Below are 16,198 nucleotides of genomic sequence, written 5' to 3'. Positions count from 1 at the left end.
AGCTCTTTATCTGCCCTTGGATTTTAAATGATAGCTTTGCTGGGTAGAGTAATCTTGTTTGTAGGTCCCTGCTTTTCATCACTTTGAAATATTTCTTGCCACTCCCTTCTGGCCTGCAAAGTTTCTGTTGAGAAATCAGCTAACAGTCTTATGGGAGCTCCTAACTGTAGGCAACTAACTGCTTTTCTCTTGCTGCTTTTAAGATTCTCTCTTTGTCTTTCACCTTTGTCATCTTAATTAGGGTGTGTCTTGGTGTGGGCCTCTTTGGGTTTGGGATTCTCTGTGCTTCCTGGACTTGAATGTCTATTTCCTTCAACAAGTTAGGGAAGTTTTCTGTCATTATTTTTTCAAATAGGTTTTCAATTTCTTGATTTTTCTCTTCTCCTTCCAGTACCCCCATGATGTGAATATTGGTATGCTTGAAGTTGTCCCAGAGGTTCCTTACACTATTCTTGTTTTTGGATTCTTTTTTCTTTTTGCTGTTATGATTGGGTGTTTTTTGCTTCCTTATATTCCAAATCGCTAATTTGATTCTCAGCTTCATATACTCTGTTGATTCCCTGTAATGTATTCTTCATTTCTGACTGGTTATTTTTTTATGTTTTCTATCTCTGCTTTTATTTTTCCTATTTCTTTGTTGAAGTTCTTACTAAGTTCATCTACTCTTCCCGTAAGTTCAATGAACATCTTTATAAAAACTGTTTTGAACTCTGCATCTGGTAGATTGCTTGTCTCCATTTTGTTTAGTTCTTTTTCTAGAGTTTCACTGTTCTTTCATTTGGGACATGTTTCTTTGCCTCCTCATTTTGGCTGCTTCCCTGTGTTTGTTTCTATGTATTAGGCAGAGCTGATACTTCTCCTGGGCTTGGTAGAGAGGCCTTTTGTAGTAGGTGTCCTGTGGGGTCCAATGGCACAGCCTCCCTGATCTCCCAAGCTGGGCATTCCAGGTCCATCCCCACCCCCCATGTGGGTTGTGTACACCATTCTGTTGTAGTTGAGCCTTGATTGCTGTTGGCTTGTGGATGGGAGGGATTTACCTCCAGGCTGTTCAGCTGCAAGGGCTGGCTGTGACCACAAACCACTGTGGAGGACTTACTTCAGTGAGACTCTGGTGCCCACTGAATCTGACCCTTGAGTGTGTCGCTTGTGGAGGTGATTGAGTGGTGGTGCTTCAATGTGGTCTGAAGCTATCCACACAGTGCTCTGGCTCTGAGGCTTCCTGGGAGGTGCAGGCCAAGCTCAGCCACCACCTATGTTCTGTCTAAGGCCACCTGGCATAAACTACAAAGCAAACTGCAGATGGCTGCTACTTGTGCTGGGTTTGGAGGTGCCCAGGCGAGGCCAAGCTGTGATCCAAGGCTGGCTGCAGCTAGTGTCGGGCTTGGGGCCACTTGGCAAGAGGTATGGAGCATGCTGAGGACAGATGCTACTTGTTTGAGATTTTAGAAAAATCTGAAGCATGAGCCAAGACAGGCCATTCATATGGAAAAGCCACTGGAAACAACTTGGGTGGGCCTGAAAGTTGAGTGGAGAGGGGTATCACCAGGGCAGAGCAAAGTGTATGAGCCAGGTTGGAGTCTCAGATATGTTGCCTGTCTGCTGGCTGTGTCAGGGGAGGGCTCATCAAAGGAACAATAGCCTCTGCCAGCACTTCTGTCTGCGAGAAAGCTGCCCCCCACCCCAGCTCTCACCCTGGATAATTCAGTTACTCCTGTATGTCTCTGGTGCCTTTCAAGCTGCTGTTCCATCGCTGGAGCTCAGAGAGAGTGAGTCTGAATAAGTCCATGTGTGAACCCTTTAAAAGGAACTGCATGGGACTCCCTCAGCCTCTATCCCTGCTGGTTGTTACAGCCAGAAGTTATGGGGACTTCTCTTCTTGGCACTGAAACCTGGGCTGGGGGCCTGGTGTGGGGCTGGGACCCCTAGCTCCTCAGAGGGGACCTCTGCAGCTGTATCCAGTCTCTCCCACAACTGCAGAAGTGCAATTGCTTCCCCTATGCTGAAGGCAGTTCTTAGAAGTCATCTTAGGAAATTCCCTGTCAAGACAATGGTAAGGATGGTGAACCACAGTCATCTCTCTAGAAGTTGCCTTCAGGGAAATTTCTTCCTGGTCTTAGCTCCAAGAAGAGTTGTACTGCCCTGAATAGTCTGTCTCTGTTTTCTCTCAGGGACACTGTGAACTCTGGAATGGACCAGATTTCCTTTTTTGGTTTGTCTTCTAAACAGTTTTGAGCCAAACTTGTGGCCCACCCTTGGGAAGGGCATAGTTCTTATATTTTACATTTTGAAGTTACATTCCTGGCTCCATTTTATACCTCTACCTTTCTTTTTCATTTTAAAAAATTTTACTTTCTTCTCTTTATTTTCTTTGCTCCTACTTAAAATTTTTGCCATCTTATGATGTTCGATCTGTCTTGATAAGCTATTTATGTTGTACAACAAGAAACAAGACACTGAATAAACAAATATAAACAGAGTTTCCCCTTAGCCCTGGGATGAAAATGGGAGGTGGAAGGAGGCAGAGTGGTGGTGGGGTAACAGAGGTGAAATGAGAACTGTGGGCAGGAATTAATGAACTCCCAGTATGGGGTACTTGCTCTTTTTCCAGAAGCCTTGTTAGGTGGTGAGGGGACAAGGTGGAAGTAGGAAGATTCTTAGAACAGATCAACTGTTCCTGGGTTGCTGTGTAGGATGCTGTGGCATTTTGTTATTGGAAGGAGCTGGACTTCTGGAGGACAAGTCACAGATGTGGGGACAGAGCTTGTAGGAGAGGGTGTCTGAAGATGGGCAGGATTGGGTGGTATAGTAGAGTGTCCTGGACTGGAAGCAGGGGATTTGACTTCTAGGTTTCAAGTCTCAGTTCCATCTTGTTGGCCAAGTGACTTTGCAGTCATGTGGTTCCTTAGTTTTCCTGTTACTTAGTGAGACCTGCTAGGCTTACCTCTAGGGTTGCTGTGAAGACCGAATGAGATAATAAAAGAAATCCCTGAGGTGCTCTATTCATGGCTAGGCTGTAAACTCTTTATTTTTTTTTTTAATGTTAAGGGACAAAAATAATTGTGGAATTACTGTGGCCATGATTACCCTTATGCTGGTGGTGATGGTCTCACTGGGAGAGGTAATTACTGTTGTGGAGGCACTGAGGGCTGTGAGGCTGTGGAGCAAGCCTGAGGAAAACAGAGAGACTTGGCTGACCCTAGGGAATTAATCAAAACTTATACAGCATCGGTGGGGAGAAAGTATTTGTTAATTAAGTTGTATCTGATATATGCAAGTTATGGCTTAGACTTTTAGAGTAAAAAGGATCTCAGGGGATTGGAGAGGCCAGTTTCCTGCCCCAAGCTCGCGCTCTCAGGAGCTTTTAGCACCTATGAGATCTTCCTCACACATTTTCCCTACATAGAGAAAGCTTGACCCAGGAGAATCAGAAAGGTCTGGGGGTCAGGGTACATGAATTTCCCAGACTTATGTTTTCTTTCATGATCTCTGTGGGGGAAGTCACCATAATTCTGGTTTCTTGGGCCTAATCATGTCTTCAGCTACAACTTGAGGCCAATTTTGTCTTCTAAAGTTTGTGGGGTTTGCTGACAGCCACTGGTCCCTTTTCTCTCATTTTCATATTATTCTTCAGTTCATTTCCCCCTCTACTTGTCTCCCCTTATGTCTCTCATCAACACACATCCCAGCCAACAAATTTCTCTTTTCACCTGAATAAAAATGTTCTGAGAAAGGTCATAGGACCCTACCAAGAAAGCAACTCCTTGCACTTGAGGCTGGGAGAGTAGGGCCTCCTAAGTCTTCTCTCCACTTGACCGAATGAGATAATAAAAGAAATCCCTGAGGGGATTTAAAGCAGTAACTTTCAAGATATTTTGCTTTCAATCTCATACTTTCTTTGATCTTGATATCCTTTAAGTAGCATTTTTTTGTTTCATTTTATTGTCTTCTCAGTCCAGGGTGAAAATGGACATAGTAAACTCCCCTTATCTATCTTCCCTGATTCATGTGCAATAATGCTGATTTTTATTATATACCAGGTATTGTGCTGAGCACTATTCATACATTGTTATTTAATTCTTGCCACAATCTTATGAGGTTGGAATTATCTTTGTTTACACAGGAAAAACTGAGTCTCTGAGAGTTTAAACAATGTGCCCACAGTCACACAGCTCACAGGTGGTGAAGCCAGGAGTCCAGTGTGTGTGTGGGGGGGATCATTGGCGGGCAGTTGCTGTAGAAAGGGCACGGACTTGTGGTCAGAGGCTCGGTGTGAATCCTGGGTTGATCACTGACTAATGGGACATTGAGCAAGTCACACACGTCACCTCTCTTGGCCTTAGCCTTCTCATCTGCAGAGGCAATAAAAAAGCCTGGCTCACTGGTGGATTACAGGATTTAAGTAATGTGATTGCTTAACCTAGTGCTAGATTCAGTAGATGCTCAGGCAGTGCCCACTGTGACGTGTGGGATCGGCAGCCCCTCAGCTGGCCCCCAGCGACCCCCAGCCCCTGGCACTTAAGCCCTCATGTAATCCCTTCACCTTGAGAAAGTGGAGGCCTCAGTTCCTCGCTGTTTAGGCCTCTCTGTTAGGCAGCACACATGACAGATCCTCCCCTCTGAGTGAATGAGACAAAGCCAGCAAGACAGAAGTCACAGTCTTTTTGTCACCTGGGCCTTTTGGCCTAGAATTAATGACTCACTTCTAACTGCACAGAAAAAGTGGTGAGATGCCACTTTAGAGATTAGATTACAGAAAGATTGTGGCTTCCATCTTGTTCACACTCTCGCTCTGTCCCTTGCTCACTCAGAGGGAAGGCAGCTGCCAAGCTGCGTGCTGCCCTCTGAAGATGCCCACATGGCGGGCAACTGATGTCCCCAGCCAGTGAGTACCCGGGGCCCGCCAAAAGCCCCGTGAGTGAGCCTAAAAGCAGATCCTCCCCCAGGGGAGCCTTAAGATAAGGGCAGCCAGCTGATAGCTTGATTCAAGTCTTGTGAGAGTCACAGGCACCCAGCTAAGCCATGCCCAATTCCTGACTCAGAAACCATGAGTTCATAAATGTTTGTGGTTTTAAGTTACTAAGTTAATAAAATGTGGAAGGCTGTGGGGTAATGTGGTTTCTTTGGGAGAACCAGGGCAGACTTCTCAGAGGAGGCGTTTCTGTGCTGGGCCTGGAATGGTGGACAGGAAGTAAACTGGAGGAGAAAGTGGAGAAAGGTTCCCAGGCAGGGGAACAGCAAGCAGGTGTATTCCAGGAATGTGAACTCTGGCTTGGTGGAAATCACCTCACCTACATAAATACCTGGATGGAAATGCCCTACTTGAGGTGAGAGTGGGCTCTTGTGCCGTCAGGGGTACACGTCTTCACAGGGCCTGTGCCTTTGTCCTGTGGTGCCTTACACCTTGCCCTCAGGTTCTCTGGCATGAGCTTCCTGATGCCCAGAGCGCTTGTACCTCCGGGACATCAGGGAAGTGCCTCCCTTGTCCCGGCCACGCTTTCCCCTCTCCTGCAGGTGATACTTCTTTTTTTAAAAAGTATGTTTTTATTGATTTCAGAGAGAGGAAGGGAGAGAGAGAAAGAAACATCGATAATGACAGAGAATCATTGATTGGCTGCCTCCTGCACGCCCCCTCCTGGGGATGGAGCCCGCAACCTGGGCTTGTGCCCTGACTCGAATGGAGCCGTGACCTCCTTGCTCATGGGTGGATGCTCAACCACCGAGCAACACTGGCCGGGCGCCCGTGCTGTTTCTTATACCATCTCTGCTCCTCCCTCAGTGTGCCTGCTCCCCTGCCCGGGTCCATGTAGAGGCCCAGACACTGGGTTCTGCTGCCGAGGCAGGAATATGATAGAGGTTTCTTGGTTGGGGCAGGTTCTTTTTCAGCTCCCTGGGCTTCTTGCCCTGGGGGAAGAAGGGGCCTTGTGGCTTGAGGATGTCTGACTTGCTAGTGACCTCATGTGTCTCTCTGGGCCTTGCACACAGGACTTTAGGGTAGTATGTCCCTGGGATCTTGTACCCACTGAAGCACCCCTTAGTCCTGAACCTTATGCTATCAGTGTCCCCTTTCTTCCTTAAAACTCTTTGATCTCTAACTCTGACTCCCAGGCTCTATAGAGGGGCAGGTGTCAATCTGAGAAACTCCTCTTCCCAGCGAGGATTACTCATGGGTTTTCCTGGCTACTTTTCTATGTGTAGGATAGTCCCTGCACATACATATACATGTGTATGTAATACATGTGCACATACAAGGCACACATGCAGACACACACGCACACGTGCACACAGAGTCACAGTAGATTAACCTTTAAAAGACGGCATTTAAAAGACAGCATCATACAAACTCCATATATTTTCCAGGATCAACTGTACAAATAATGGTTTCTTTCCTTTAGCCTGTAAAAAAGAACGTATATGCTTAGGTTTCTGAGTATTTAACAGATAGAACAGGGGCCAGAGAGGACATAGGCTGAACAGCCTGGAACATGGGTTCAGCCCTAGCTCCGACCCTCTGTAACTGCAGAATAACCATATCCTCCTTCCATCTCTGTGTCTTTTTAAAAAAAAATGTTTTTATTGATTTTTAGAGAGAGAAGAAGGGAGATGGATAGAGAGATAGAGACATCGATGAGAGAGAAATGTCATCGACCGGCTGCCTCCTTCACGCCCCCCACTGGGGAGTGGGCCTGAAACCCAGGCATGTGTCCTGACCGAGAATCAAACCGGTAACCTCTTGGTTCATGGGTCGGCGCTCAACCACTGAGCAACACTGGCCGGGCCTTTGTGTTCTTTTTTTTGACATGATGAAGTTAGAGCAGATGTCTTCAGGGCATCTTCTTTCTGTGATCTAGGTGCAGACATATTACAGAGACCTGCAGGATGGGCACTGGGTTTGGAGGCTGGGTTTACAGTGTTCAGGTACTCTGGCTTTGGGGGCAGATAGACCGTGTTTGAGTTCTGCTGTCAGGCTGTGTGTCCTTGGACAAGATACTTCATCTCTCTCACCCACTAGCTTGTCTGTAGGGTAAGATTAATTAAACCTCACTGTGTCAGGATTAGTGAGGTGATTTATGCACCAAGGCTGATGAGGTAGAGATGACATGTTATTACTGGTCTCAGCTCCACCCCGAACTTACTGAGCGGTTTTGGGTAAACTAAATGAGCTTTTCGAGGTCTCAGTTTCCTCCTCTGTAGACTGGAGTTTGGACGAGTAGATCTTCAGCACCTTCCTTTACCATCTCCCCACACGCACAGCTCAGAGAGGGGACTATGCGAATGGGGCCATTTGGAGATTCACCACACGGGAGCGATGTGAACCCACATTGAACAAACCTCTGAATTATGCTGCTCTTTAGGAAAAAAGTTTACCCTCTTGGATCCATTTCTCATTCTGTATCCCCTCTTCTGTTTTTTATTTATAACTTCTTTTAATTGGAAATTGCAGAAATGCTCAACATCATAAATCTGAAACAACCTAAGTGTCCTCACTTGTTCGACTCAGGCCTTTCTATGATGCATGTATCTGAAAAATGTGTGCTGACAATTAGAAACATTCACTTTTGACCAAATTGCAACATAAAACTTGATAAAAAACATTTCCAAAGGCATAAAAAGGCATAATTTGTTGAAAATAAAGTACAAATTTAAAAATATTAAAATCTGTCTAAACAAATTCCATCATATCTTTTAATGTTTTATACATGATTTTTCCCTATTTCTGATCAATGGATCAGAAATATGTTAAAAAACATACAAAACAAAAAGAAAATAATGAACACTCCAAGTTCTTTCCATCCAGAGTCTATCATTGTTAATACTTTGGTGTATATATATATCTTAATGTCTATCTATCTGAATATATATTTTATATTGAGAAGTTACTGTTTTTTACCTTGCTTTTATCACTTAATAATATATTGTGAACATCTTTCCATGTCAATAAATTAACTTTTTAAAAGAAACATTTTATTTCAGAATAGTTTTAGACTTACAGAAAAATTGTAAAGGTAGTATACACATTGTTCCCGTGCACCCCACCTGCAGTTTCTTTTATTAGTAACACCTAAAATTAGTATGATACATTTGTCACAATTAATGAACCAATATTAATATACTATTATTACCTAAGATCTGTTGGGAATCGAACTTGCAACCTGGATATGTGTTCTGATCAGGAATTGAACCAGCAACCTTTCAGTGCACAGGACAATGCTCAACTAACTGAGCCAGTCTGGCCAGACTTTTGTCTAGTTTTTATTCATTGAGTCATTCGTGCTCAAGGCGTACACTCGGGTCACCTCAGTCATTCCCTGCTCTTGGGTGTCCTTTGCCCCAGCTGAGGTCTGGGAGAGTCTTTCCTATTTCTAAAATCTTTCTCAGCACCTGGGAGAGGGTTGAGCCCCTCTCCCCAGACCTGCTACTCTTTCAGCAGTTTCTTTTCTTTGAGTATTAACACTGTTTTACAAAAGGATTTTGAAAAAATGCTTTCCCTACTTTTCATGAGGGAACCAGCTTAGGGACTAATTCTGGGAGGGGGCCACGGACCCAGAGCAGCCTTTGGGCAGTGGGCTGAGCAGTTCCACAGACAGACGCTGGCCAGGGAGCCAGAACACTTGGTTTCTGAGCCCAGCTTCATGCAGGTCTTGCCTGAGGACCCTGGATATGTCCCAGGCCCCTCTGCTTTGTGGTCTCTCCATTGAACTTGGCCTGGGGACTCCAAAGGGCAGGCTTGAGAGCAGGGAATTCGGAGGGGCTTAGGCATTTTATGAGGCAGAAGGAAACTGCTTCCTTCTCCCTGGTTACCAGGCAAAGCTCCCTTCCCCCTTCGTCAGCTTCCCTGCCTCCTTTCCCTCCCCATGCTCTGCTCGGGGCCTCAGGCTCTTGAGGGGATTGAGCTTCTGTGCTGTGAAGCCAGGGAGGGGCATTCTGAGGGCCGCGGGGACCCATTTGCAGGTGAAAGCCCCACCTGCCTTCTCTTTATAGCCTTTGATCCGCGTCTTTTCTTTCTTTCCCTTGCTCTCGTTCTCACTCCAGCTTTCCTCAGTCTCCCGCCAGCTTCGTGTGTTCTGTCTGCTCACCCACCCTTCTGCCTACCCGCCCGACCGCGCTCTCAGATGGAGCTATTCTACCCGTTATAGCTCTTTGCTCCTAGAACCCAGAACTCAGGTGAGAGGAACAAACCACCTTCCAGCTCCCAACCTCCGGGAAGGCCCCATCCTCAGCTCCCCTCCGTTACCTTCTCTCTGCCCTCGGGTTCCTGGGCGGGAGCTGCCAGCAGCCGGGGGCTCACCATCCCTCTCCTGGTAACTCGGTGTTCCTGTGGGCGATTCCATACCTTTCCTGAGCCCTCTCCTGGCTCCATCGTCATCTGTCCTTGGGGACATGGGGCGTAGCAATGACACAGCAGTAACTGCGTTCATTTTGCTGGGGTTCTCAGGGTTTCCTTCCCTTCAGGGCCCTCTGTTTTGGGGGGTGCTCTGCATCTACTTGGTCACCTTGCTGGGCAACTCCGTAATCATCCTCCTCACGCTGGCCGACCCTGTCCTGCGCTCACCCATGTATTTTTTCCTTTACCACTTCTCCGTGGTGGAGATCTTCTACACCACAACCATTGTGCCCAGGATGCTGGCCGATCTCCTCTCCTCCTGCCCCACCATCCCTCTTGCCAGCTGCTTCACCCAGATGTACTTCTTTGCCCTCTTTGGCATCACCGAATGCTGCCTGCTCACCACCATGGCCTACGACCGCTTTGCTGCCATCTGCCGGCCGCTGCATTATACCACCCTGATGAACCGGGGCGCGTGTGCCAGCATGGTGGGGGCCTCCTACCTCATGGGCATCATCGCCGGCACCACTCACTCCGTCTTCATCTTCACGCTGCCCTTCCACGGCGCCAACACGGTCCATCACTTCCTGTGTGACATCCTGCCTGTGCTGAGGCTGGCTAGCGCAGGCACCTTCTGGGGTGGAGTGGGCAATCTTGCCGTCACAGTAGCCTTTATCCTGACCCCCTTCTTACTGATCACGGCCTCCTATGCCTGTATCCTTGCCACCATCCTCGGGATAGCAACAACCCAGGGACGTCGGAAAGTCTTCTCTACCTGTTCCTCCCACCTGTTTGTGGTCATGCTCTTTTTTGGGACCGGGACTGTTGCCTATATGAGGCCTTCGGCAGGCTCCTCTCAGGATGCAGACCTGATCCTTGCCCTCTTCTACACAGTTGTCACCCCCATGTTCAACCCTTTTGTCTATACGCTGAGGAACAAGGAGGTCACGGGGGCAATGAGGAGGCTCCTGAAGAAATACCGTTGGAGCCCTTGATCCATCCCCTCAAGTTCTTGGAGATAAGGGCCTGATCCTTGAATAATTTCAAGGAGAAGGGAGAAGCTGGAACTGCAGTCCTCAGGAATCTGGCCAGCTGTGTGTGGGGTGTGTGGGGTTCCTTGTCCTGCATAGCTCATGGGCCCAAAGCACTGACACGATGCTCAGAGCTCTGCTCATGGGCCTTGACCCGACTTGTTTGTAGGTGCAGAGCTGAGAAACATGCACTTGAGGGAAGGCTGAGGAGAGAAGGCAGCTGTGACCGGCTGTGTGATGACTGAGCAATCCCTGGTCTCCCCTGAGGCTCAGGGTACCTTCCTGGGGCTATGATTCCTGGGGACACCACTCTTCCTTCTCCCAATCTCCTCACTGCAAGTCTCTGTCTCTCATATTAGTCACCTCCTTTGCTCCAGGTGCGAGGCTTGATGTGGGTGACTGGGAGGCAGGGAAGGAATAGGGGCAGGGAGCGGTTGGCCTGGCTTTGGCAGTTTAAGCGTCATCTTGGTTGGTTCTGCTTTAGGTCTGGAAACATCTGGCTAGTTACTTTGTCTCTGACTTACAGCTTCTCTCCTGGGACCCCTGAAATGTTGCTTATTCTCTACTTAGCTTCTTTCTCAGCTGCTGGCTGACTGGCTCTTCATTTCCTCCTCTGGTCATGCAGCAGAAATTCACAAACACCTCTTCTCCCCTGACAGATCGGACGGTCGGATCAGGTCCCTAAGCTCCCAAGATAATGCTTTTGTTTCTTGCAAACTGTCCACTATTTCTACCTGGAGTCCACTTTAATTTGCTGGCCAGAGGGACTTAGACCATTTTACTTTTCCTGGGAAGGCAGTTCTTGCTTGTTCATAAACTTGCCTTTAGCAGTAAGTCTCAGGAGGGAGCAGTACACGCAGGTAAATCACTCTCAAGGTACAATAGATGAGGACCTTCAAAATAGCTTTAGTTAAAATTACCTAGTTTACAAAACTAGCACTCTTTAAAAAAAATAGTTTATTGATTTTTAGAGAGAGAAGAAGGGAGAGGGAGAGAGAAACATCAATGCGAGAGCACAACATCAATTGACTGCCTCCCATATGCACCAAGACTTGGGACTGAACCCCCAAGTTGTACAAGTGCCCTGACTAGGAACTGAACTGGTATCCTCCTGGTGCACAGGACGATGCTCAACCAACTGAGTCACACTGGCCAGGGCATAAATTAGCACTCTTAATTGCAGAGAATTTTGCATCCAGAAGAAAAAAAAAAATTAATATTTTGGTGTTAATGTCCTTGGAAAATTATTGCAGTGTGGCTTCTCTCTGTATAGTATATGTATATATACAGGTTTTTAAGAACTAAAAATGGGATTATATTGTCTAAATTGTTCTATAACCTCTATTTTCTACTTCATTAAGCTATGTTGCAGCATTTTACCACATAAGTAGGCTTCTAAAGTATGGTTTTAATATCCATATTGTATCCTACTATATGAATGTACTATAATTCATTGATTTATTTTTATTTTTATTTATTTATTATTTTTTAAAATATATCTTTATTGATTTCAGAGAGAGGAAAGAAGAGAGAGAGAGAGAGAGAGAGAGAAACATCAATGATGAGAGGGTCATTGATCAAGCCCTCAACCCGGGCATGTGCCCTGACCTGGAATTGAACCCTGATCGCCTTGATCCTAGGTCGACGCTCAACCGCTGAGCCACGCCCGGCTGAGAATATTTTCACATATTCTTTTTTAAAAAAATATATCTTTATTGATTTCAGAGAGAGGAAAGGAGAGGGAGAGAGAGAGAGACAGAAACATCAATGATGAGAGAGTCATTGATCGAGCCCACAACCCGGGCATGTGCCCTGACTGGGAATCGAACCCCGATCGCCTGGATCCTAGGTCGATGCTCAACCGCTGAGCCACGCCCGGCCGGGCTATTTTCACATATTCTTTATTTTATTTTAAAATTTTAACATTTAAGTATAGTGGATATACAGTGTTCTATTAGTTATATGACTTTCAGATGTGCAATATAGTGCTGTAATTTAAAGCAATCTCCTATTATTGGAATTAAATCTTCTTTGTTACAAATATCACTGAGATAGATATCTTGCATTTATATCTTTGTACGTATACTTTTCTGAGCACAAACTTCTAGAGATGGAATTACTGAGTCAAAACATGCACAGTTTTGGAGCTTCAAGACATATTGCCAGATTGCCCTCCAAAAGAATTTTTATTGTTTTATAGTCCAATTGAGGGCAGCCCAATTTCCAGAGCAAGGAAATGAACTAAAAGTCAGGAATGAGTTGAGGATAGATGGCAGGGGGAAGAGAAGGATGGGCTGGTATGAATATTTAATATTCTTTTTTTTTTAAAAAACCATTACAGAACTTTTATTTATTTATTTAAAAAACATGTCTTTATTGATTTCTGAGAGAGGAAGGGAGAGGAAGAGAGAGAGATAGAAACATCGACCGGCTGCTTCCTGCACTCCGCCTCCTGGGGACTGAACCTGCAACTCAAGCGTGTGCCCTGACTGGGAATCAAACAGGCAGTTGAACCGGCAGTCAAACTGGGATCTCCTGGCTCAACCGCTGAGCCATGCCGGCCAGGCTTAATATTCTTATGAAACAGAAAGTATCTGATGAGGAGGAAATGAACTCAGTCTACGAAGGACTGGGTGAGATATAGTTGTCCTAGAAGTGCATTATGAGGCATCAAAGTTAGATCCAAGGAATGACTTCCTGATAGAGCTGGTATCTGAACAGGACAAGGGGAGAGGCTTTTCCTTCACTGTTCTGAGCTGGGGGAGGAGGCAAGAGGAGAACATGATGAAATGGGACTGGCTCGCCTTAGGTAGCTTCACGCTTCTCTTACCTTACCTTAGCTGTATCGTTGGTGACACAGGCATTGTGGAGCAGGGACAAGCCATCCCTGTTGTGCTTTAAATTCCTGAACTGCAGAAATTATGAACATAATAAAATAATTGTTACATGCCATTAGATTTGGCATGGTTTGTTATGCAGTAATAGATAACTTGAGCACCACCCAGTTAATGAAGAGAGGTGAGTCATATCAACACATTAGAAAAAGATTTGGAGTTCTTGTTGATTAGATATCAAACACTGACATCAAAGAAGAAAACAAAACTTAATATGCTACTACAATGAGAACCTCAAGGGTATAAACTGGCTAAAGAGTGAAGTCAATTCATAGACTATTTAAGATAATTCATTGCACAGGAAAATTTGAAACGTTGTGAAAAGCTGCAGGTAATATATGAGCCCTTTTGGGCATGGTTCAGTGATTGAGCATCGACCTAAGATCCAGGAGATCGAGGTTCGATTCCAGGTCAGGGCACATGCCTTGGTTTTGGGCTCGATCCCCAGTCGGGGGTGTGCAGAAGGCAGCCGATCAATGACTCCCGCATCATTGATGTTTCTATCTCTCCCTCTCTCTTCCTCTCTCTGGAATCAATAAAGACATATTAAAAAAAATCAATAATGAGTTGTGAAATTGAAAAATTCCTTTCTACACTATCAATTAAAGAATAACAAATCTCAATCAGTCATGCTAGGGGAAAAACAAATCATTTCTAATCTCTGTGGAGAAAGTGCATCACAAAATCACTGTTATGTGCATAGGAAGGTAATCAAAGAATACACAGCGAAAACGTAGGATAAAAAGAATCATGGAGGTGACCAGGCAGTTAATTAACCAAAACGTTATTTTTCTGGATTGTATGACATTTGTGGCATTTGCCACTTAAAAAAGTTCCTAATTCTGATAATTTCTTTTTTTCATTTAAAATAAACATTTGTACTTAATTTTGTATTTGTACTTTTGTCTTACTTTATTAAATAAGGCCATCTCAAGTTATGTAAGTGTTAGGTCCCACAGAATTGGGATCCATCCCTGTACTTACCACATAGGATTTTTATGGGAATTAAATAACATAATTATTATTTTATTTATTTATTTTAAAAAATATCTTTATTGATTTCAGAGTGAGGAAGAGAGAGGGGGAGAGAGATAGAAGCATCAATGATGAGAGAGAGTCATTGATTGGCTGCCTCCTGCACACTCCCAATTGGGGATGGAGCCCACAACCTGGGCCTGTACCCTGACCAGGGAATTGAACTAAGACCTCCTGGATCCTAGGTCAATGCTCAACCGCTGAGCCACGCCTGGCCAGGCTAAATAAGGTAATTATTAGTCAAGAGGTTAGTATCATGCTACTATACTAATAGAGTATGTACTCAAACAATATTAGCTATTATTATTACTCTTTATTCTGACTCAACTGCCTTTCTGTGCTTCCTGTTCAGGCTCTAATCACTTACTTTATGCTCCAAATTTCTACCAGCCCACTGCACTGCTATTTTCCCTTATTTTCAATGGAGAGTGTGCTGGAATCACCTGGACTTTAGTTATAGCAGTGGGATCTGTGACTGATGGATATTTGTCTTGTTTGCTGTTTTTCCAGAATCCCTGGAACACTCCTCTAATGTTTGGGAAGTTTTCTGTTTCATGAGTCCTTTCTCTCTGAAATAGTAGCCAGAAAACTTGCTTTCCCAGCTGCCTTTGCAGCTAGGGCATCAGCATGTGACCGTGGACCCAACCCGCCAGTTAGACGGATCTGCATGACACTTTGGCTTGGAGCTGAGCACTGTGGCAGAGGGATGCAGAATTTACAGTCTGGAGAGTGTGTGGAGGAGGTGTCTGGCTCTTGGGAACAGCTGTTGCAGAGTTGTGTCGTCTGGTCCTGAGTGCTATCAGAATGCCCTGGGCAGGGCCGTGTGAACTGAGCTCCTAGTGTCAGTGGTGTGGATAGTTGAGTGATGTCCCAGGTTGCATAGCTGAGGACTCTGGCCTTCTGCCCCTCTGCCCCTCTGCCCCTCTGCTAAATCTTCTTTGAAGAATTCTTCTCTGCTTAGGATGATCAGAGTGGAATCTGTTGTTTGCAACTAGACACCCTGACTGATAAACTGGTTAGTAGTCTCTATGTCTTTTTTTCTTCTTCTACCACTATTATCTATTCCTCATACCACAGCTAGAATGATCTTCTAAAAACTCAAATCCGGTCTTGTCACTCAGGATGAGTCCCTGAATTCTCAAGTGACCACAACATCCTTCACAATCTGTACTGGGTGGAGATGGAAACAAACCTATCACCCTGCTCTAAAGTTTACCACAAGATGAAAGGATTATTAAAATTCCACTTCCAGAGGGAGCAAAGGCAGAAATACTTCCCATCTTTCTCTCTAGCCCCTCATTCACTTTTTAAAAAAATTTTATTTTTCAATTACAGTTTACATTCAACATTATTTTGTATTAGTTTCAGGTGTATCACTCGCTTCTTATGATACTGTAGAAAGCATTTTTGTGCATGCATGGAGTAAGCCCTCTTTGGCTTTCTTTCTCAGGTAGGGCTGTCTTAGGCTGCACATGCTCTTTCATCCTTCAGGCGGTGGGCTTTGGGTCAGGCCTGATTGGAGTGACCTGTCATTTGTATAGATTCTGTGCTGGTAACTGGGCCGGGTGTGTGTGTGTGTGTGTGTGTGGTAAATGTAGAGAGTAGGGAGCTCATTTTGACCTTGGGTTCAAGCCATATCCTCCAATTCAGCTTGGCTAGTAGTAAAGCTGATCTTTTGCTCCCTAACTCCAGTGTATTTTTCCTAGTTGGTAGAGAACCCAAAGTGAGAGATGTATGGTTAATTAGGCCTCTTCAAACCACAACAGTTTTGGACACTGCATATCTCCCTCCTCTCTTGTCACTTTCCCATTGCCGAGTATACTCGATTTAATGAGAGTCTTGCAGTTCTTGGAGTGAGCAGCACTCTTGCTCACCTCAGGACCTTTGCACATTCTATTCCCTTTCTTACTTCTTCT

The 16,198-nt window shown here is 45.3% G+C and overlaps 1 protein-coding gene across 1 annotated transcript; it reads left to right on the top strand.

The window, feature by feature from the left end:
- Positions 1–9,378: 9,378 nt before the first annotated feature.
- On the top strand, positions 9,379–10,317 carry LOC308552091 (olfactory receptor 10P22-like; the record flags this gene model as incomplete). The annotated part of the gene is made up of 1 exon (XM_081163054.1): positions 9,379–10,317. The coding sequence occupies one exon, from the start codon at positions 9,379–9,381 to the stop codon at positions 10,315–10,317; it is 939 nt and encodes a 312-aa protein (XP_081019180.1).
- Positions 10,318–16,198: the final 5,881 nt, after the last annotated feature.

This window comes from Miniopterus schreibersii, assembly GCF_964146895.1.
Source record: "Miniopterus schreibersii genome assembly, contig: HAP1_SCAFFOLD_200, whole genome shotgun sequence".
NCBI classification, from domain to species: Eukaryota; Metazoa; Chordata; class Mammalia; order Chiroptera; family Miniopteridae; genus Miniopterus; species Miniopterus schreibersii.
Note: the sequence above shows the minus strand (reverse complement) of the source record. Positions and strands in the feature narration are given on the sequence as shown.